The sequence below is a fragment of the Sinohyriopsis cumingii genome, chromosome 14 (assembly GCF_028554795.1).
Source record: "Sinohyriopsis cumingii isolate HCF-2022 chromosome 14, ASM2855479v2, whole genome shotgun sequence".
In the NCBI taxonomy this organism is placed as follows: Eukaryota; Metazoa; Mollusca; class Bivalvia; order Unionida; family Unionidae; genus Sinohyriopsis; species Sinohyriopsis cumingii.
In genome coordinates, this window is record NC_142974.1 from 66,585,064 (window position 1) to 66,609,293 (window position 24,230).

Below are 24,230 nucleotides of genomic sequence, written 5' to 3' on the forward strand. Positions count from 1 at the left end.
TCTACTTTTGAATTTCAGGTCAGCACGAGAAACTCCAAGCCCAAGAACTACTCTTGATCAACATGATATAATTGTAGGTGATGAGAGAGAACGTCGGAAAGACGTCTCTGATCGCTACAGACAATCACCAATAGAACCTTATAATAAAACTCATGACTATGCAGAAAATAGACGGGAACGAAGAGGCTCCAGAGAAAAGGGCCATGGTGCAACAGAACCACCTAGTGGTGTTCCAGAAAATGCTCAATCTCGGTTAGACAGACAGGATAGGAGTAGACATCGTTCACCAACCCCACAAGACCGTCATGGTCGTGATGCAAGGGATGTTCAGTCGCCTTATAGTGATCTTTATATTAAATCTCTTGAAAGTAATAGGCATTATATTAACATAGAACATGCAAGTGAACCTAGTGCTGCAGAGGAAGCGCAAGAGGCTGATCCACGTCTTGATCGAAAACAGCATTTAGATCCGAATTCTGCAGCCATGAAAAGTTCTCGGAATAATCGTAGAAAATTAGATATGCTAAGAAATGACTCACTTAGTTCTGACCCCTCTGACTGTGCTCGACCACCCCCACCAAAACCACACAAACATAAACGTGGTAAAAAACAGCGCCAGCAGTCCCTCAGTAGTTCAGATGATGAAATCCGATCCACCCCAGAATGCTCAAGTTGTGAAGAACCAGATTTGGAAAGTGAAAGTGTGAGTGAAAAAGGTAAGTGATTAGTCCACTTTTATGTATTGATTATTTGATCGTCAGGGATTGAAACATAAAAATAACTTCAAAACATAAACATAAAAAATAAGCATAAACATTAAAGAAACATAAAAATACAGCCTCCTTTGCATACATTTTTTTGTGCTCTGATATGCAGATCAATCTGTCTGTTGAGTTGGTGTACACCTGTATTTTACATTGACAAGTAATTCACTAGAATTAAACCAGCTTTTACTTGAGAACATTTATGAAAAACCCACTTAGAAAAAACCCTGTTTATATTCACATTCATGATGAGCAATTTAACAAATTCTTGCAAAAGGTAGAATTATATCATGTTTTATGAGATAGAAATGTTAAAAAAACAAAACAATTTTCATCTTATACACAGAGTTCCCACCAACATTCCATATTAGGAGTACCTGATGGTTGATCTAATTGTGTCAAGTTATACAGTACATGATGGTTGATCTAATTGTGTCAAGTTATACAGTACATGATGGTTGATCTAATTGTGTCAAGTCATACAGTACATGATAGTTGATCTAATTGTGTCAAGTCATACAGTACCTAATGGTTGATCTAATTGTGTCAAGTTATACAGTACATGATAGTTGATCTAATTGTGTCAAGTCGTATCTTACTTGATGGTTGATCTGTGTCAAGTCATACAGTACCATGCTCCTAATTTGGTTAAACAAAAATGACTGCCAGCAATCAGATTAAATATAGATGCAGATCTGTTGGTGTACAATGCATTGCCAGTGGTTTATGCGGTTCACATCGAATCAGCAGAATAATAGAAACAGATGGATGCCATTATGTGCACAGCTCGTGATACCATGAGCTGATTTTACCAGGGAAATAAAGTATAAAACCGCGGCTTTCTCCAGTACCATCCAGAGGATTATGGCAGTTGTCTGAGAAGTCATACAGTGGGGTAGATTTGCTGAAAATACCATTGTCACATGGTGTATATTCATTACTTACCAAGGGTGATATTGACAACTGACCCACAGTAACACACAGGAGCATGGTAGTTAAAAATATTGTTAGTGTGTGGTGTTTGTTGAGTACTTGTCTAGAGGGATATTGGCGTTTGAAGACAGGAAGGTACAAATTTTGAAACTCGTTGCAGATATATATACCATGATTTGATTTCTACATCAATAATATGTACAACGAGAGCATATCATGCGTCATCAGTGTCAGCTCTTCATGATTTACATGATGTTTGAATAAATGGGAGCTCACTCTACATGTATGTTCAACAAAAATAGCTTTAGAATTATCGGTACCATATGTACTCGTGTATAAGTGGAATCCATGTCCAAGCAGCATAGACCCTGTGATGCCATTGTTAAATGTGCCAGCAGACCAGGGTGTTGTTTGTTTTACAGGTTACTAACAAACTGCATAGACAAAGATCTGCTGGCCCATTGACATTTGGGTCTGAGCACTTTGCAGTTTTCTTTGACCTGTAAAGTGAATATATATGATAAGACCTTTATAATGTGGACAGAAGTTCAAGTTTCTTTCAGAAATTAAAGTGTAGCACATTATTGTCTCAAATATTTTTGTGCCCTCTGATTTTTCATACACCATAACTCTAACGTATATAACTAATTTTGGCCATTCAGATTTTTGTACTCGATACTTGTTTCTTATTAATATTTTTAAGATTTATTTACATGTGCCTAATAAATTCATAATCAAATTTTCAATCTTAATTGTTTGCTTATCAGAACAAATCTTAAATTAAGCAATTGCTAGACATGTAATTTCCAGACCTGTTAGAGGGTCATAACGTAAAAGCTGGAAATTTGATAAATGGTAGGAAAAAAACTGTAGACAAGATTTGTCAGATTGAGGGAGATGTGCATGAGAGAATGGTGGATGGACAGGTAGGTTGAACCCTATTTGCTTCCAGTTTTGAAAAGAAAATGTGTTGCCTTCATCTATCATGAGCTGAAAACAGTACATTCTGGTATTATGGATTCAGATGCAACTTCACCAGAAACCCATGGTTTTTCTGCTTGGTTAGAACTGGCCAAACAAATATGTAACAAACTTTAAGAATTTGAATCCCAGCAAAAATGCCAGAAACATTAACAACCACAGGTTCTAATATACTTGTATGCTACACATTTAAAAAATGAATGCTGGAAGATTGTTTTGAAAACAATTGCAAAGATGTATGTCCTCTGTCTTATAAAATGAAATATAAAAAAAATGATCTCTTGAATGCCATTGTCTTGGAAAATAGAATCGTATTTATTTAAACCCAAGGTGAAGAAAATGTACAAAGGCATACAATGTACACAATGTGTGTTGACATTTCTACTGATGTGTGCGTAGTATCTACTTACATACACCCAATTACACAGTGAAATCTCCTGGAGTTGTCAATGGATTTGTGCCTAAGCCACTGTGCGATTGGGTAATAGACTACATTAATTCATAACCTAAGCTGTAAGCACTTTACAATATTAGACAACACCTAAAAAAAAACAAAACATATTTAATGATATGATTACAAAAACAAACAACATGAAATTAGAAAACATAAAACGTGCTGAAAATATTTAATGTCAGGAAACATTACTAGGTCTTTAAGTCTGTTCTATAGAAATTCTGTATTGCAACTGTATGGTGATGGCGAGTCAATTGAAATTCTGCTGTATAAAATATTTTTGATGTACTTCATTGTTGAGATCGGAATTGTTAGATGGTGTTTCTTCTATAGGAGAGTATTATCAGACACCAGTGGCTGAAGACCACTGGAAAAAGGATGAAATTCTGGCAGCCAAAATCAAAAAGTTTTTATCGGTGAGTTTATTGGACATTTCCATACACTGGACACATTGAGGATGTTGAATGACTTTGAGATGATCATGGTCATTGTTTGCCCTGGTCTTTGTTGCTTAGGAAGTGCAAATGTGTGGAAATGACCATGCTTTTTGTTGTCAAGGTTGCTCATATATAATCGTGCATGTTTTTTTTTGCAGGCATATATATATATGCATTGACGTCAGTGCCATTTTCTGTATAGTTTTGTTTAGGGTAAATTTTGCACATTGATTGAATAAATCAGCAATTATTGACGCTGAAAGTTGATTCTCTTTAATATAATATCATAATTTGCAATGTATTTTGGAAAGCAGATTGTTACATTCCTACATTGTTACCAATTGAGAATGTGAGACAGCTGAGATCAACTTGTTACAACTTTTTGTCATGAGAAAAATTAAATTGTACTGCCACATGGTACAGTAAACTCCATTTTGCTTTTAAAAAGGGCTAATTATTTTAACCTGAAGTTAAGGAGCATTAAAAATAGATCTATATAGAAAATGGTTCCTAATATATATATATATATATCTAGATTTAAGATGCTTATTTTGTTTTTCCTATAACATTGACACTTGAGAAAGGAGTTGGAAGAAAGTTGAATACTGTTGTCATATGTCTTTTGGTGGGTTGTTTTCTTGGAACATTTTGAAATTTCATTTATTGCTGCCAACCTGTGACATATACAAACACAGATGCAAAATAATTTTGAAAGAATTTATAGCTGGTACGAAGTGAACTCGCCTGCAGAAGTTCAATATATAGGAATAAATGGAATTAACTTGTTCCGATTTATACCCAACATTTTCATAGAAAAACTGAACTATCTACCATGTATTTACATGTATAAGTTGGTTTCAACTGCAAACAATGTAGACACTTATAATTTTGCTGCTGCATATTGCACTGGCCACTGTTGCAAATCGGATCACAATGACAGGGGACTCTGTGTCTCTCACCCTACAACATTGGTGGACACAAAATTTTAGAGGGAAAAATGAAAATAATGATATACACTAATATTGTTTTAAAAATCTGATAATGATAAATTTCATTTTCTTTCACATGTTTGTTACCTTAACATTGTGGTCTGCACTGGATTATTATATTTTCCTTGGACACTAGCATTGTTGCAATAAAAGTATTTTCATCTGGTCAGATAACTCATATAAACATTAGCATGTTTGAACTGCTTCAGTGGCCAAATGGTTAGAGCATCCACCTAGGATGTGGGAGGTTAGAGGTTTGAATCCCGGCTTTGTCATGTCACAAAGAGTACTAGCACTTGCCTCGCTTTGTGCTCAGCATTAAGAGGATATTGTTTGGATTGGTCGGCCTGGTGTCAGGATAATGTGACTGGGTGGGACATCATGCTACATATCTGTGGCATGATGCCCCAGTGCCAGACATCTCTATAAACTGCCACACTGCAGACATTATAGCAGTATGACTGAAAACTTGTTAAAGCTATGTTAAAAATCCAACTCACACACTCACACACACACATTAGCATGTTTAAATATCTGGTTAACCTGAAATGTGCCACCAGGAATTTTCTGCTTTGGATTATGCTGTCATTCAACTTTAGTATACACTTGTTATTTACCAGCATTTGTTATAATAACTATGTTTTCAGAATTAATTTTCATTCCAATCTAACAGATCATTATCTAACTGACTTTGCATAAATTTAGTCTCGTTGGTCATTATTTCATCTGCAAAATAAATGAAGTCTTTCTTGCCATATTGGTGACTTTGGCCTTGAAAATATCTTACACTAAGATTCATCAGACATTTCAATTTGCAAACTTGACCATCTGCTACAAACCTTAAATGTTTTCATTGCCAGATATGCTGTATTAACATAGATATTCATTATCATATTATAGTTTTATTACCTGTTGTGACTTTGGCCATTGTTAGCACCAGAAGAGACATGGATGGACATCCACTAATGAAAAGTTGCAGGTGTATGTTTTTTTTTTTTTGTTACACAAGAAAGCATATGGGTGTTGGGGTGTGGGGTCAAGATTGGGCACATACAGGACAGAAAGTTATGGGGAAAAAGTCTATGCTGATTGTGCAGTACTGGCTGGCAGATGTGGGTCTTTGTTGCTCTGCTAATTAATCCTGACAAAGTGCATTGACCCAGATCTGTGAGCACATTATGCAACAGCAGACATGGGTCTGTGCTGAATGCAGTTGGACCTGACTTATAAAATGAGTATACACTGCAATTGTTTCATCTCCAAAAAAACCGCAATGTAACGCAATGTTTTATTAGAATGTATTCAAAACCTATTCCAGCTCCTTGGATATAAATAATAATTCATTGTAAGGAGGAGTTAACCTTTGTGATCTTGGCAGGTTGATATGAATTTTGTTTATTCTTTGACTGTGTTTAGAGTTTCAGGAGTCCTCATTACCTGAAATGTACATGTACCATGAATTTATTTTCTTTATTGGGTAAAATTTGGTGTGGATTCCATTGTTGTGATATGCAATGAACTGAAGAAGAAAAATCCCATTGAAATCTGAGGACAGTTACCCAGTAGATCCCCGTACAAGATCAGAAGCTCCTCCACAGATTTGAATGCTGAGGACAATGTAGAGTTTCGATAAAACATAAAAATTGATACCCACACAAATAATATACTTGTGGTGTTGAATGTATCATATACTGTGACTATGTTTATTTTCATTGGTATTAGGTTTCATCAGTTGATTGATTTAGTCGCTGGCTCACAAGCGTGTGGCCTATGGATTTTGAGGAGGGTCACTTAGGACGGACAAGTGCAGGTCCACAGGGATGGTTAAAGTTTCAGCGGTTTAAAAACAATAAATTCGATTAAATCATTAAGTTTCATGCGGTTGCATTTTCTGATGCTAAGTCTGTTCAATTGTTTTGTTAAACATGCTTTCAGAATAATGCATTTTGACAGGTCAGTTTTATTTGATTGGGATGGCCAGTTGATTGGGATGGCCAGTTGATCTTCTGCACGGCTAGATGATTTCTATGAGCTGAACCTATTTGCTGATGGAAAATTCTTTGTTAAGTCAACCCATTTTACGAAACCAACCATGTGTATCAAAACTTAAATGTGTGGATTAAGGAAGATGTCCCATTGTTTCTGATACCATTACAGATACATTGTTGATTTGCTCTTTAAATTTGTGGTAGGGGCCCCGAGTGGTCTAAAGCGCTTTCCATTACGGATCACTGCCATCTCACCTCTGTCTGCGTGGGTTCGAGTCTCAGATTCGGTTAATGTGGGTATGTGAGAAAACTTATAAGTAGCTTCTCATGAGTCGGTGGTTTTTTCTGGGGTTTTCTCAGGTTCTTCCTCCACCATTAATACTGGCCGCCATGTATAGCCTATCGTGTGCTGAAAAATGGCATTAAACCCTACAACAACAGCAATAAATTTGTGGTTATTGCAGCCATGATATTCCCAAACATTGGTACCCCACAAAAAATATGAACACAGTGTTTCAGGAGGCATATTTATCGAGCCTGTATTTGGAAGAGGGAAATACATCGCTGTTACTCTCCTGGCAGCAGTGACAGTAGCATCAATGTTTAGATTTTTTCAAAAGCTTTAAATGAAATTTTAAAAAAAAAATTCAGTGATCTCTCACTTTAAGGTACCTCAAAATAACACAATCCCTTTTATAAGGCAGGTAATTGGCAATGGATTCTGTTATATTTTGCAGTATTAATAGTATGTGTAATTTACCCCAGAATAAGGTACCTAATTATAACACATTACAATTGTATAAGGTAGGTATGGCAATGCATTCTGTTAAATTATGCAATAGTAATACTATGAGTAATTTACCCCAGAATAAGGTACCTAATTATAACACATTACAATTGCTTAAGGCAGGTATGGCAATGGATTCTGTTACATTATGCAATAGTAATACTATGAGTAATGTACTTAAGTATGAGGTCCCTCAGTATAAAACTTCACATTTATAGCTCCTTTCATGATTATAGTGAGGGTATATTTATCAATTTGATGATAATGGCATGGTTCACAGATTAGACAGTGGTCAATGAATCTTTTATTGATGTTTTGTTGATTCAGAGTTATAGATAAAAATGGAAGCAGTTTGCTATTTTGCTATCTGGTTTGGGAGTAATTACAGTTTAAAGAATTCAGTAGGGTATTTTGTGAAGACTGCAAAACACAAATTTACAAATCTATACACTGATTCATCATGGCTTTTGGAATGCATCAGACAACTTAGTGACTATAACTAATTTGTGTTTGATTGTAAGGATCTGCTTGAATGAGTGTGCTGAAAGTTATCAAGTACTATCATTAAAAAAACATGAACAACACATATGGACTATCAACTAGTTTTCATTGATCAAATGTACCATTAGCTAGCAGACTGTGCCTACAGCAGAGACAACATAATGTACAACTTTGGATTGAAGTGTTAATGTTAGTTGATTCTGTTTGTGTAAGATATGCAGAGGTTCTTGTGTAATATTTATTTCAGTTACATGATATTGTACATTGTGAGCTGGCAGTTTTCAACAGTTCTATGCAAAGAAAGAAAAACCCTCATAACACTTCAGCTTGAAAACAGCAGAAATTACTATTTAGTTAATGTAGCACTTGAGTTCAATACAATTATTACACAGCAGTATACATGTTCCTACATTGTTATTTAACATTGACCCAGACGTATAATTGTTCCAACCTTGTTACATAACCTTGTGATTTGATTTGAGTTTTTTTACGTAGCTTTAACAATTTTTCAGTCATATCGCTATGATGTCTGCATTGTGGCAGTTTATAGTGATGTCTAGCACTGGGGCATCATGCCACAGACATAACCTTGACTTTGGCCATATCTGCTAGTCTGTAACATAACACCGACCCAGCAGTGTACTTGTTCCTACATTGTTACTTAACATTGACCCATCAGTATACTTGTTCCTACATTGTTACTTAACATTGACCTAGCAGTGTACTTGTTCCTACATTGCTACTTAACACTGACCCAGCAGTGTACTTGTTCCTACATTGTTACTTAACATTGACCCAGCAGTATACTTGTCCTATATTGTTACTTAACATTGACCCAGCAGTATACTTGTTCCTACATTGTTACTTAACATTGACCTAGCAGTATACTTGTTCCTACATTGCTACTTAATACTGACCTAGCAGTATACTTGTTCCTACATTGCTACTTAACATTGACCTAGCAGTATACTTGTTCCTACATTGTTACTTAACATTGACCCAGCAGTATACTTGTTCCTACATTGCTACTTAACATTGACCTAGCAGTATACTTGTTCCTACATTGTTGCTTAACACTGACCTAGCAGTATACTTGTCCTACATTGTTACTTAATACTGACCTAGCAGTATACTTGTCCTACATTGTTGCTTAACATTGACCTAGCAGTATACTTGTCCTACATTGTTACTTAACATTGACCTAGCAGTATACTTGTTCCTGCATTGTTACTTAACATTGACCTAGCAGTATACTTGTTCCTACATTGGTACTTAACATTGACCTAGCAGTATACATGTTCCTACATTGTTACTTAATACTGACCCAGCAGTATACTTGTTCCTACATTGCTACTTAACATTGACCTAGCAGTATACTTGTTCCTACATTGCTACTTAATACTGACCTAGCAGTATACTTGTTCATACATTGCTACTTAATACTGACCTAGCAGTATACTTGTTCCTACATTGCTACTTAACATTGACCTAGCAGTATACATGTTCCTACATTGTTACTTAACATTGACCCAGTAGTATACTTGTTCCTACATTGCTACTTAACATTGACCCAGCAGTATACTTGTTCCTACATTGCTACTTAACATTGACCCAGCAGTATACTTGTTCCTACATTGCTACTTAACATTGACCTAGCAGTATACATGTTCCTACATTGTTACTTAACATTGACCAAGTAGTATACTTGTTCCTACATTGCTACTTAACATTGACCCAGCAGTATACTTGTTCCTACATTGCTACTTAATACTGACCTAGCAGTATACTTGTTCCTACATTGCTACTTAATACTGACCTAGCAGTATACTTGTTCCTACATTGCTACTTAACATTGACCTAGCAGTATACATGTTCCTACATTGCTACTTAACATTGACCCAGTAGTATACTTGTTCCTACATTGCTACTTAACATTGACCCAGCAGTATACTTGTTCCTACATTGCTACTTAACATTGACCCAGCAGTATACTTGTTCCTACATTGTTACTTAACATTGACCTAGCAGTATACTTGTTCCTACATTGTTACTTAACATTGACCCAGCAGTATACTTGTTCCTACATTGTTACTTAACATTGACCCAGTAGTATACTTGTTCCTACATTGGTACTTAACATTGACCTAGCAGTATACTTGTTCCTACATTGTTGCTTAACACTGACCTAGCAGTATACTTGTCCTACATTGTTACTTAACATTGACCTAGCAGTGTACTTGTTCCTACATTGCTACTTAACATTGACCCAGCAGTATACTTGTTCCTACATTGCTACTTAATACTGACCTAGCAGTATACTTGTTCCTACATTGCTACTTAATACTGACCTAGCAGTATACTTGTTCCTACATTGCTACTTAACATTGACCTAGCAGTATACTTGTTCCTACATTGGTACTTAACATTGACCCAGCAGTATACTTGTTCCTACATTGTTACTTAACATTGACCCAGCAGTATACTTGTTCCTACATTGGTACTTAACATTGACCTAGCAGTATACTTGTTCCTACATTGTTGCTTAACACTGACCTAGCAGTATACTTGTCCTACATTGTTACTTAACATTGACCTAGCAGTGTACTTGTTCCTACATTGCTACTTAACATTGACCCAGCAGTATACTTGTTCCTACATTGCTACTTAATACTGACCTAGCAGTATACTTGTTCCTACATTGCTACTTAATACTGACCTAGCAGTATACTTGTTCCTACATTGGTACTTAACATTGACCCAGCAGTATACATGTTCCTACATTGTTACTTAACATTGACCCAGTAGTATACTTGTTCCTACATTGTTACTTAACATTGACCTAGCAGTATACTTGTTCCTACATTGTTACTTAACATTGACCTAGCAGTATTCTTGTTCCTACATTGCTACTTAACATTGACCCAGTAGTATACTTGTTCCTACATTGGTACTTAACATTGACCTAGCAGTATACTTGTTCCTACATTGTTACTTAACATTGACCCAGTAGTATACTTGTTCCTACATTGGTACTTAACATTGACCTAGCAGTATACTTGTTCCTACATTGTTGCTTAACACTGACCTAGCAGTATACTTGTCCTACATTGTTACTTAACATTGACCTAGCAGTGTACTTGTTCCTACATTGCTACTTAATACTGACCCATCAGTATACTTGTTCCTACATTGCTACTTAACATTGACCCAGCAGTATACTTGTTCCTACATTGCTACTTAATACTGACCTAGCAGTATACTTGTTCCTACATTGCTACTTAACATTGACCTAGCAGTATACTTGTTCCTACATTGCTACTTAACATTGACCCAGCAGTATACTTGTTCCTACATTGCTACTTAACATTGACCCAGCAGTATACTTGTTCCTACATTGCTACTTAATACTGACCTAGCAGTATACTTGTTCCTACATTGCTACTTAACATTGACCTAGCAGTATACTTGTTCCTACATTGTTACTTAACATTGACCCAGCAGTATACTTGTTCCTACATTGCTACTTAACATTGACCTAGCAGTATACTTGTTCCTACATTGTTACTTAACAATGACCCAGCAGTATACTTGTTCCTACATTGCTACTTAACATTGACCTAGCAGTATACTTGTTCCTACATTGTTACTTAACATTGACCCAGTAGTATACTTGTTCCTACATTGTTACTTAACATTGACCCAGCAGTATACTTGTTCCTACATTGTTACTTAACATTGACCCAGCAGTATACTTGTTCCTACATTGTTACTTTACATTGGGGGCCCCGAGTGGCTGAGTGGTCTAAAGCGCTCTTCGTTACGGATCACTGCCATCTCATCTCTGTCTGCGGCGGTTCGAGTCTAAGATTCAGCCAATGTGGGCATGTGAGAAAGCTTGCCAGTTGCTTCTCGTGGGTCGGTGGTTCTTTCCGGGGTTTTCTGGGTTCTTCCTCCACCATTAATACTGGCCGCCATGTATAGCCTATCGTGTGCTGAAAAATGGCGTTAAACCCCACAACAATAACAACAACAACAACAACTTTACATTGACCTAGCAGTGTACTTGTTCCTACATTGCTACTTAACACTGACCCAGCAGTATACTTGTTCCTACATTGCTACTTTACATTGACCCAGCAGTATACTTGTTCCTACATTGCTACTTTACATTGACCGAGCAGTATACTTGTTCCTACATTGTTGCTTAACATTGACCTAGCAGTATACTTGTTCCTACATTGTTACTTAACACTGACCCAGCAGTATACTTGTTCCTACATTGTTGCTTAACATTGACCCAGCAGTATACTTGTTCCTACATTGTTGCTTAACATTGACCCAGCAGTATACTTGTTCCTACATTGTTACTTAACATTGACCCAGCAGTATACATGTTCCTACATTGTTACTTAACACTGACCCAGCAGTATACTTGTTCCTACATTGCTACTTTACATTGACCCAGCAGTATACTTGTTCCTACATTGTTGCTTAACATTGACCCAGCAGTATACTTGTTCCTACATTGTTACTTAACATTGACCTAGCAGTATACTTGTTCCTACATTGTTACTTAACATTGACCTAGCAGTATACTTGTTCCTACATTGCTACTTAACATTGACCCAGCAGTATACTTGTTCCTACATTGTTACTTAACATTGACCCAGTAGTATACTTGTTCCTACATTGTTGCTTAACATTGACCTAGCAGTATACTTGTTCCTACATTGTTAGTTAACATTGACCTAGCAGTATACTTGTTCCTACATTGCTACTTAACACTGACCCAGCAGTATACTTGTTCCTACATTGCTACTTTACATTGACCCAGCAGTATACTTGTTCCTACATTGTTGCTTAACATTGACCCAGCAGTATACTTGTTCCTACATTGGTACTTAACATTGACCCAGCAGTATACATGTTCCTACATTGTTACTTAACATTGACCCAGCAGTATACTTGTTCCTACATTGCTACTTAACATTGACCTAGCAGTATACTTGTTCCTACATTGCTACTTAATACTGACCTAGCAGTATACTTGTCCTACATTGTTACTTAACATTGACCCAGCAGTATACTTGTTCCTACATTGCTACTTAACATTGACCCAGTAGTATACTTGTTCCTACATTGTTACTTAACATTGACCTAGCAGTATACTTGTTCCTACATTGCTACTTAACATTGACCCAGCAGTATACTTGTTCCTACATTGTTACTTAACATTGACCCAGTAGTATACTTGTTCCTACATTGGTACTTAACATTGACCTAGCAGTATACTTGTTCCTACATTGTTGCTTAACATTGACCCAGCAGTATACTTGTTCCTACATTGTTACTTTACATTGACCTAGCAGTATACTTGTTCCTACATTGTTACTTAACATTGACCCAGCAGTATACTTGTTCCTACATTGCTACTTAATACTGACCTAGCAGTATACTTGTTCCTACATTGTTGCTTAACACTGACCTAGCAGTATACTTGTCCTACATTGCTACTTAATACTGACCTAGCAGTGTACTTGTTCCTACATTGTTACTTAACATTGACCCAGCAGTATACTTGTCCTACATTGTTACTTAACATTGACCCAGCAGTATACTTGTTCCTACATTGCTACTTAATACTGACCTAGCAGTATACTTGTTCCTACATTGTTGCTTAACATTGACCTAGCAGTATACTTGTCCTACATTGTTACTTAACATTGACCTAGCAGTGTACTTGTTCCTACATTGTTACTTAACATTGACCCAGCAGTATACTTGTTCCTACATTGTTACTTAACATTGACCCAACAGTATACTTGTTCCTACATTGTTACTTAACATTGACCCAGCAGTATACTTGTTCCTACATTGCTACTTAACATTGACCCAGCAGTATACTTGTTCCTACATTGTTACTTAACATTGACCCAGCAGTATACTTGTTCCTACATTGCTACTTAATACTGACCTAGCAGTATACTTGTTCCTACATTGTTGCTTAACGTTGACCTAGCAGTATACTTGTCCTACATTGTTACTTAACATTGACCTAGCAGTGTACTTGTTCCTACATTGTTACTTAACATTGACCCAGCAGTATACTTGTCCTACATTGTTACTTAACATTGACCCAGCAGTATACTTGTTCCTACATTGCTACTTAACACTGACCTAGCCATGCACACATGGTCATGATATGATCACAAAAAATATAACAAATTCATTTATTTGTGTGGGTTTCATCAGTTTTTGCGGTTTTGCAGTTGTTGTTGTGATTTGTAATTTGGTATTATAGCTAATGGATTAGAGGAAAGTTTCTTTTGTTTCCACAACAAATTGTGTTTTTTGCTGGTTTTTAACTTATTGTTTTTGTTGAAACCACAAAATCCACAAACATTTGCACCTAATGACACAAATTAAATTCAAAGAAGAACGAAGACAGTGTACTGTGTACTTATGTGCTATACAACGTTTTTCAGAATAGTGTATAGTTTGTACACTACCATGCTGTCCCAGAGTAGAGTATAATTATGCACTGTGTATTCACTTCTTTTGGTTGTGTTTTCATTGATTTTGTGAGTACTCTGAACCAAATTTATTGCATTTAAATACCAAACAGCAGATATAGACTACATGTAATACTAAAATCCCCTACCAGTCGTCGTCTTTTGATGTATTGATAGTGATGAGAACAGCCCAGCTGTTTGTTAATTGAACTTGATTATTGTTAGAAAATAACACCTTTAGCATGTGTTTGTTTTATTTTAACCTGATTAAAAAACAAACATAATTATTCCCATTTTATATTGTTTCATAAATGTGTGGTTCCACACACTGGTTAGATCAAAGCTTTGTGAGATTAGTAAGGAGTGAGGAGAGAGAAAGCATGAAGTATTTAAATACTAGTATCACTGAGAATGAAGGAGCAAATAAATACATGATCTTTTAAATTTTTTTATAGATTTAATGCTTATTTATGTTGTTTAATTAGCTGCAGCTGCTTTTGAAAATACTTGTGTGAAATAATTGTACTTTATTCTCTTTGATTCTCCTTTGATATAGAATTTAATTACTGAGACAAGATCCATGTGAATTATCTACATAAAGCACAGAAAATTTCAAACATTTATGCAATTCTGCTTGCACGTAGCTAACGTTCTTATTAGAATTTGATTCCACCTGAAAGTATGTCGCAGTTTAATTTTCTCCACATTTGATCCTGAAGCACAAATGCTAATAGATAACTGGCGAACCCAGTTATAATGCGGGGGCAGGCATGGATGCCATTCTTCTCGCCAGAAAATGCCCAAATAATCGATCTTTATTTGACAGATGTGAAGGAAATCTGGGTCAAAATTGGGAAAGAAAAATGTGACGTATTGCTGTGATCAGAAATAGGAGTCGGTGTCTGTCAATAAGAACTCCTGTACATTTTGTTACATTTTCTGTACAGAAAATTCTCAGTTCACTCAAATAATTTTTTTTTATAAATGTTATAAAGTGAAAATGTCTGGTAGTGGCAACATTTGAGGAAATAAATAACAATGAAATAAGTGAATTTGTTTTAGTCATTTTTTGATTTGCTTTCAGTGTAACCATCAAAAATGTGATATGCCCTCTTGTATTAAAATGTGAAAAATGTAAATCCACTGTCACACAGATAACTACAGGCATTTTTTTGAGAACCTAATTCGCTTCGGTGTTTTGATCTCTTTGATTTGCAAATGTATTTGTTCTATGGTTAATCTCAATTAAAGATGGACCTGATTTGTATTTTTGTGTCTTTGGTATCAGATAAAATAAAGGGAGTGGAATAAATAAAAAAGTTCCAGGGTATGCAAATCCTGCTTGTATGAGAGCTAGCACTCAGGATTTTGTGTTGAGTCAACTCATTTCAGTTGACCACTTGTACCCTTGTTTAAAATAATATTGTGTAGGCAGTGCTATACAGTTCAGTAGTTTGGATTGGATTAGATTTTCAAAGAAAAAGAATTTCCTGGTTTTCCTCACTGGTTATCATGACTCTTTTAAAGAGACCTTGCATGTCTTAGTTATTGTTATAAAAAAACTTAATTATCATTAATTTAGTGCATGTTTGATGGGTGTGCATCTGGCTATAGAGTATTCAGCTTGGCTTTACTTCAGATGTACATATATAAAAATACTGCTAGCTCTGCTTGGTCATTTTTACTTCCTGGACTTCAAAGGTGAAAATAAAAGCCAATAACTTTTTTTAAATTCGACAAATTTTGTAATTTGTTTATTGCACGTTCAAAAGCTGGTATTATCTAGTCTGGCATTTTTTTTAATGCTGCTAACTATATTCTACTATAGACTAATTCAGGCTGATTTTTTTTTTGAGTATGTGGGAGCAGCCATTTTAGTTAGCTGTGTGATTAGAACATGTACGATTTCTATAAGTATAATATAGAAAAAGGCAACATACAGGTCTGTGTGTTTGATTAGGATTTTAACATAACTTTAATAATTTTTCAGTCATATCACTACAATGTCTGTAATGTGGCAGATTATAGTGATGTCTAGCACTGTGGCATGATGTCCCACCCAGTCACATTATCCTGACACTAGGCCGACCAGTACTAACACTAACCTCTTAATGCTGAGTGTCAAGCGAGGCAGCTGTTAGTACCATTTTTTAAAAGTCTTTGGTATGACTCGGCCGGTGTTCAAACCCGCGACCTCCCATTTCCGAGGCGCATGCTCTAACCACTAGTCCACTGGAGCAGTCTCAACATTCTCCTGATTGTGCATGTTGCAAATGCAAACAGCTTCACCTTACACCTGTCACTCTCAGAAGTACATGATGTTTTTGTAGAACCCCATTACATAGCAAATAAAGAAACTACCTTTAATTATCCTAGTCATTCACAAATGTGATCAGAGATTACTAGGCGTCCAAGCAAAATGAGTACCTGATGCATTCAAGCTTTGTTTGATAGACCAGGTTCATCATGGAGAAGTGAGTTCCAAAGCTTATAATTGAGCTTCAACATACATGGTGTTTACATGAAACAATTGTCCTTACTTGTGAACAAAGGAATCTTGTTTTGTTTTGCAGAAAGCAGTTTTGTAATACACACTATTTTGCAGGTATACATTAAGGTACATGTGTACATGATGTATCAAAACCTCTTGGAGTTGTTTTTGTCATCATCTTTCAGATGTTGGTTATCTTGAAAATAAATGTAATTTATGCTGAAAAGTGAAAAATTTAATTAGCAAAAGCTATTTATTGACAATGTGATTATAAAACAAGTATGCCTCCCACTCTTTGGTCAACTAGATGTCTAGCCAGGATGACACTCCCTTCTTCATTTTTCAGAGGTCCCATGGTAACTTGTGCCCTTGCTTACAGTGTGGTGAATGCTTTTATATATAAGCTAAGCGCTAAGACTTCACTGATTTTTTTTAAAAAAGTCACTGAATAAACATCTGTTATCAAGTCAGTCATGTCTCATGGTACACACAAATATTTGTCATGCTAACTATCTTGATATTGAAGAACACTCAGTCCAGATTTCCCAAAGCCATGGATTATTTGGTCTGATCTCTTAGGCATGTTCTTATGAGCCATGATTATCCATTTAATGTGAAACAATTTAAGTGTTAATGTTTGACAGCCCATCAAAGATGTCATCCTTTCCCCTCATGGTATCTGACTTGTTCCACATGTTAGTCCTGGAAATGTTATTACAGTTCTTTTTGGTCAGTCTGTTTTAATGGCAAAGTGTAATTTGGAGTTTAAATGTTCAATAAATTCAGCAAAACATTATGGACTTGTGCAGATATGGTGCAGACTAATTAAGATATGGTGCAAACTAATTAAGATATGGTGAAGACAAGTATAGATTCACGTATGTCACTTGCTGCTTGGCTTGGTGTTGTTCACCTTCAATGTTGACCACTTTGATATAAACATTGTGACTGGTGATCATGGCGGGTGTTTGATTTGTTTTCATTGCCACCCATTTGTTGTCAGCATAATTCTTTTTATTTTTATTCTTTAGTTTGGTTGTTGTTGTTGTTGTAGGGTTTAATGTCATTTTTGAGCACAAGTTAGGCTATACATGGCAGCCAGTAAAAATGGTGGCAGAAGTACCTGGGAAAACCCCGGAAAGAACCATTGACCCACAGTAAGCTATTGGCAAACTTTGTCATGTACCCACATTGGCAAAGCCTAAGACTTGAAACCATGCAGACATTCTTTAGTTTGGGAATTGTGGCTAAATATGCCATATTTGACAGATGGTCTTTTTTTGGACAAAACAATGAAAATTGATACCCACAAAAATAAATGATGCCACTAGAATTTCTTCTTTGAGCAATCTGCAGACACAGAATTATAAGCCAATAAGCTCTCATACAATACTTGCCCACATTTTGTAACATGTTAATGAATTAGCGGTATGACTGGATAACAGTTATATTAAACTACCAGTAGTTGTTGATGATAGATTCAGTTTCTGGGACTGGAAGCTGCTTGATAAGTAGTGTGTGGTGGACATCAGGCAATCATCTGGTTGATCAGGCCGAGGATTAAAAATTGCATTTACTGATGCAGTGACTTTTGTAAATTTGTGTGGAAAAAAGCTTATATGTGTACTGACAGATTGATTTGTACTGAATTTACCTGACGTACATTCCCATTGATTTGTTTCTTTACATGCATTTAGCCATTCTACAGAAACATGCACAGTAGCGTTTTTGTACTTGAAAGAGTCTGTAGAGTGAGAATGGGAATGCTGGGTAGGGTTTGATCCCAAGATTGCTGTTTGCAAAGGTTTTAGGTCACCTATCCATGGTTGGCTCAGTCGAGGTTCTGGTTTCTGCCATCTCCAAGAGCACATTAATTATCATATCATTATGGCTGCTCAGAGTGGTTTATATTGGTATTAGATCTTGTACAATTATCTGAAATGATTTATTCTCCATTTTAATTCTTGGAATATTAAAATTAAAAACAAAAACAACCAGTCAATTGGTCCAATGTCACAAAGGAAACTACTCTGTGGATTTTAGTTTTTATTTAAACTGTATGTTCAGCCTTTCACTGTTGATTTCTTATCTTTTGTTTCCAGGAGAGCTAGAAAGCACAGCTAGCGAAGCCTCACATATAATACATCGTCCCTCAAAGCCCTCAGACATTTCTTGGCATGATTCCAAACCTAACACCTCCCCCAGCAAGGGCCATAGCTTAAAAGAAAAGGGCCGTGGAAAGTGGGCTGAACCCCAGATAAAGGACTCTGGGATTGATACATGCCTTTCAAGTAGTAGTCAAACTTTGAGCGAGGATAGTGTCAAATCTAAGGTGCATTTTATTCACTGTCATGGTAGCAGAAGAGTCTTTTGGGGTTATCTGATCCTAGATGTTGAGATTGTTGTCATGGGGATGATTGTGGTTGTAGTTGTCATGCAGTTAATGTTGTAATGGCAGTTATAGTTAGGATAAAGGGGCATCATCTGCTGGAATTATTTAATGCATGTTGCTTTTGGAACAAAAATGACCTAATTGAGACTGTATGAACATTTAATATGATTGTTTGATATTTAATATACAGTTTTCAGGGTTTAAATATTTTTTCTGTGAGCTATCACTATGAAAGGGAAGGTAATGTGTGTCTGATGAAAAGTTAAATAGATCATCATTCAACTAAAATTTAAGAAAATTTAAAAAGACAGCCAAATATTTTATTTGCGTCCAGCACCATTTTGAAATAAATATCATGCACTATAAATAAAAGAAAGTCATTTTTTACCATCTTTTTCCAACTTCATTGATGGCTTTGTTCAGTAATCTATTAAGATTTTTTTAAGCCGTGATGAAAAAGTTTCTCTCTGTTTTGAATTGGAGCTTAGTTTAAAACATTTATTTATAAAAAATTAATATAATATGAAGAATGTAACTGCATTGAGTCATTACAGTAGTCAGTTTTATTTCTGGTAGCTGCTTTAGCAAGTATTCTCTCAGTGTACTCATTGTTTTACTAATTCTGTAGATAATTGGATTTTCTAATGTACACCTGGTTGATGATTCTGAAATCAAGAAATGCTTTTCTGAGCAAAAAAATAGCAAATTTAAATTAATCAGCAGAAATTAACATCAATATAAAAATGGATTGACCATACGAAGACTCTTCTGAACTAATTTTTGAATTTTTTTTATTCTATGCATTGATTTTATGACGAGTGCAAATCAGTCTGAGAAGTTAATGGGCATTGGAAAAGTAATGACAAAGGGGCATAGAAATTTGATTTACTTAAGTATTTTTGTGCATGAAACATCACTTAATTAAATACATGTTGTCATTTTTTTGGGCAGGAAAACAATACTGTAATAGATACTCTGAAGATAATAAAAATAGAATCGACAGACATGGAATATTTGACAATTTGACAATTTCAGTCACTGAAAAGTTTTGAATTAGCATATCTCAGGAATAAAAATGTTGAAGCTGTTATGAAAACTGATTTCTTTGTGTGGCCAGACATTAAGGAAGAATCATGTTGATGGGAATTGTGGCAATGTTTTGGCAGCTGTCAGTCTGTATATTTGTGACTTGGACAAAACAAAAGTGGGTCATCTTTGGTCACATCAGTTTCCATGTAGAGGCATTCATAATAAAAACTCAGACTGGTTTGCAGGTTGTTACACCCATTTACAACTCTTCTAATTGTTCGTCATGTTGATGCACCATTCCTGTTCTCCATAGAGATGACCTTTTGACCTTTTGCTTGCTATCCCCTCCTTCCTTTATGCAAATTACACAGATAAACTACAGCTGATGCTTTCTAGTTCCCAGGGAAATTATATATTGTGGTATGTTTGTCTCTGTATTTTTTGGTTGTGAATATTTATCCCTGAGCTTAATGGGGAGGGCGATATTATGATGCCCTCCATCCGTCCATTACCACATCTATTGTGAAACCATTAGGTGGAATTTCATAATACTTTGTAGTTATTGTGCTCATGTGGCAGCTGTATAAAAAAGGTTGCCATTCTAATCTCCTGCCCCAGGGGTCACAGATGGTGGGTGTGGGTGGGTCAAAAGTCAGAGATACAAAAATTGCAGTTGCTTTGACATTTTCAAGTATTTTCTCACCAATATATACATTATATGCATGCGATTATTACAATACATTTTGTATTATGACCCTTGGGTCACTCAGAGATGGGGGTGAGTATATAATATTATTTTGAGTTTTTGTTTATCACCATGGAAGTTTTGCATGATATTTTGACTATTCATTCTGCACGAGTTTGTAATTGATGTTGTGTGCTACCCAGATATAATACATTTATTTACATTTCCTGAGGTGAATATGAAAGCATATGAACCTATAAACCTTGTATTGACCGCCATGAAGCAGAGGTCAATATAATAGGTTTGCTGGTTCTGTAATGGTTTTTATTGTTCATGAAATATTATAATCATTGAATCAAAGGGCTGTAATCATGTACATTTGTTTTATTGTGTGATTTAGTGCAAAACTTTGAAATCAAATGTGTTTCAGTATAGTGCAAATGTCATGGATGACACCATGGAAAGGGTCTTTGTGTGAAATAAGTCTTTGACATCACAAGTGTGCAGTATCATAAATTGTAAAAAATATTTATCATGTTATACTGTGAAAATAACTTTCACATAAAAATATGTGATTTAGTACAAAGTGGAAATGCAGTTTCATTTGCAAGATGTCAGTGAAAAAGGTTATGATGTCAAAGTCTTTTTTGTCGTAGCAGTATAGTATGATGACATGATGTCCAGTGGAGAAAAAAAAATCCATCTCTCGTAAATCATGTAATAATGTTTAATAAAACTAATGTGAAATATTGTCTAGTGAAAAAAAAAACCAGCTCATAAATCATATATCCATAATACTGCTTGATACAGTAAAACCTGTCTTGAGAGACCACCTGTTTTAAGAGACCAGGATCTCCATGCACAGATTTATTGATTATATTGTGTTATTACCTGTTATGAGAGACCACCTGTCTTGAGAGACCAGTATTTTTGGCAGAAGAGGTAGTCTTTCAAGACAGGTTCTACTTTGCAACAATAATGACATGTTGTTCTTTGAAAAAACATCTTTCGTAATTCATGTTATAAGATGATGTGTCCAATAGAAAAACTTCTCAGAGATCATGTACCATAAATTAGCGAATATAACTCCTGGCTTATACAAGTTTTTACCTACCATGTACACCACACCACCTGCTGGTGTACACGTCCACATGTTATACATTTTGATTTTTACTCATTTTGCCAAGTTGTAGTAATATTTTAAACGACTCATTTCCTAGTTCAAACAATGCACCAAGTTCGAAATGGTAAACAGGTCTAATGTTGACTATATAGTTGTTTCACATTTCAGCCAATGTTGACTGTATAGTTATGTTTCACATTTGAGCTAATGTTGACTATATAGTTGTTTCACATTTCAGCTAATGTTGACTGTATAGTTATGTTTAACATTTCAGCCAATGTTGACTGTATATTTATGTTTCACATTTCAGCTAATGTTGACTATATAGTTGTTTCACATTTCAGCTAATGTTGACTGTATAGTTATGTTTAACATTTCAGCTAATGTTGACTGTATAGTTATGTTTCACATTTCAGCTAATGTTGACTGTATAGTTGTTCCACATTTCAGCTAATGTTGACTATAGTTATGTTTCACTTTCAGTTAATGTTGACCTTATAGTTTCACATTTCAGCTAATGTTGACTATATAGTTATGTTTCACATTTCAGCTAAATTTTCTGAAGTTTAAAGATGATATAATAATGAGAAGGCAACATAACAAAATCAGCATCTTCAATAATCATGTAATAATATGTATATAATACATGTAATAACTTACTAATTTATGAAGAGTTGAAATGTTGTTCTGTTTACTCAAATCTCAATCTGCCATAAATAGGCCTTATTCACTGTCATCAGGTTCAGGGCTACATTACCATAGATGAGTTGACTTCCAGAAGAATTTCACATTTCTGGAATCCTTTGTGAATAGTAGGCAGAGTTATCATTGTTTATTGTAAAATTGGAAGGTGGGTAGTTCATGCCATCTAGTGATTATTTACAGGTAAGTGACTATTTCATTAATTTTGAATTACTGGTAATGGATAGGAGTGGCTTTGGTACTGTATTTAACAAGAGAGCATATGGTGTCATTGTGGAATGTTTGAAATGGCTCAAGGTGAGGAAATTATAAATTGACCCGGTTTGGTTGAAATGGCTCTGTTGCAGTTTAGTGGTAAACAGAAAGAGTGATTCTCCATACCCTGGTATTTTATAGTGTGTTCATAATAAAAATAAGCCATAACAGATTTTGGTAATTTTTTTTATTCCTTACGAAAACCTGTGGGTTATATACATCTGCAGGTAATCTGTTCTATTTTTTTTAACACACAATACAAAATCTGCAGGTAATACATGAGTTATACTTGGAAATGTGTTATATTCGCTAATTTATGGTAATAATGCTTGATGCAACTCAGTTGATATTATGTCCAATGAAACAGTATGTCATGAATTATGTTATAAAATGGTGTCCAGTGAAACAGTATGTCATGAATTATGTTATAAAATGATGTCCAATGAAACAGTATGTCATGAATTATGTTATAAAATGGTGTCCAATGAAACAGTATATCATGAATTATGTTATAAAATGATGTCCAATGAAACAGTATATCATGAATTATGTTATAAAAGGATGTCCAGTGAAACAGTATGTCATGAATTATGTTATAAAATGATGTTCAATGAAACAGTATGTCATGAATTATGTTATAAAATGATGTCCAATGAAACAGTATATCATGAATTGTTATAAAATGATGTCCAGTGAAACAGTATATCATGAATTATGTTATAAAATGATGTCCAGTGAAACAGTATATCATGAATTATGTTATAAAAGGATGTCCAATGAAACAGTATGTCATGAATTATGTTATAAAATGGTGTCCAATGAAACAGTATGTCATGAATTATGTTATAAAATGATGTCCAATGAAACAGTATATCATGAATTATGTTATAAAACGATGTCCAATGAAACAGTATATCATGAATTATGTTATAAAATGATGTCCAGTTAAACAGTATGTCATGAATTATGTTATAAAATGATGTCCAGTTAAAAAACATCATAAATGATGTTATAAATTTTGATACAGCTGAGTTTTTTATGAGTCAAAATTTTCTGTATTATAAATTGTTGTTTACATACTTCAACTGCAGTTGGAGGAGGTAAGGTTGTATTAGAAATAATTTATTCAGATTCGTCTGACATGGCTTAGTTTTAAGAAAAATAATTTACATATGTTATCATAATAAATACCAGATAAATTATTGAT

General features: G+C 35.1%; 1 protein-coding gene across 1 annotated transcript in view; it reads left to right on the forward strand.

Moving 5' to 3' along the window:
• The window catches only part of LOC149784037 (regulating synaptic membrane exocytosis protein 2-like), a 134,212-nt gene that overhangs the window by 43,625 nt on the left and 66,357 nt on the right, over nt 1–24,230 (forward strand). The window contains exons 4-5 of the mRNA XM_089932133.1: nt 19–716; nt 3,466–3,548. Of these exons, the coding sequence (XP_089788259.1) occupies nt 19–716; nt 3,466–3,548 (781 nt within the window). The remainder of the gene's footprint in view (nt 1–18; nt 717–3,465; nt 3,549–24,230) is intronic.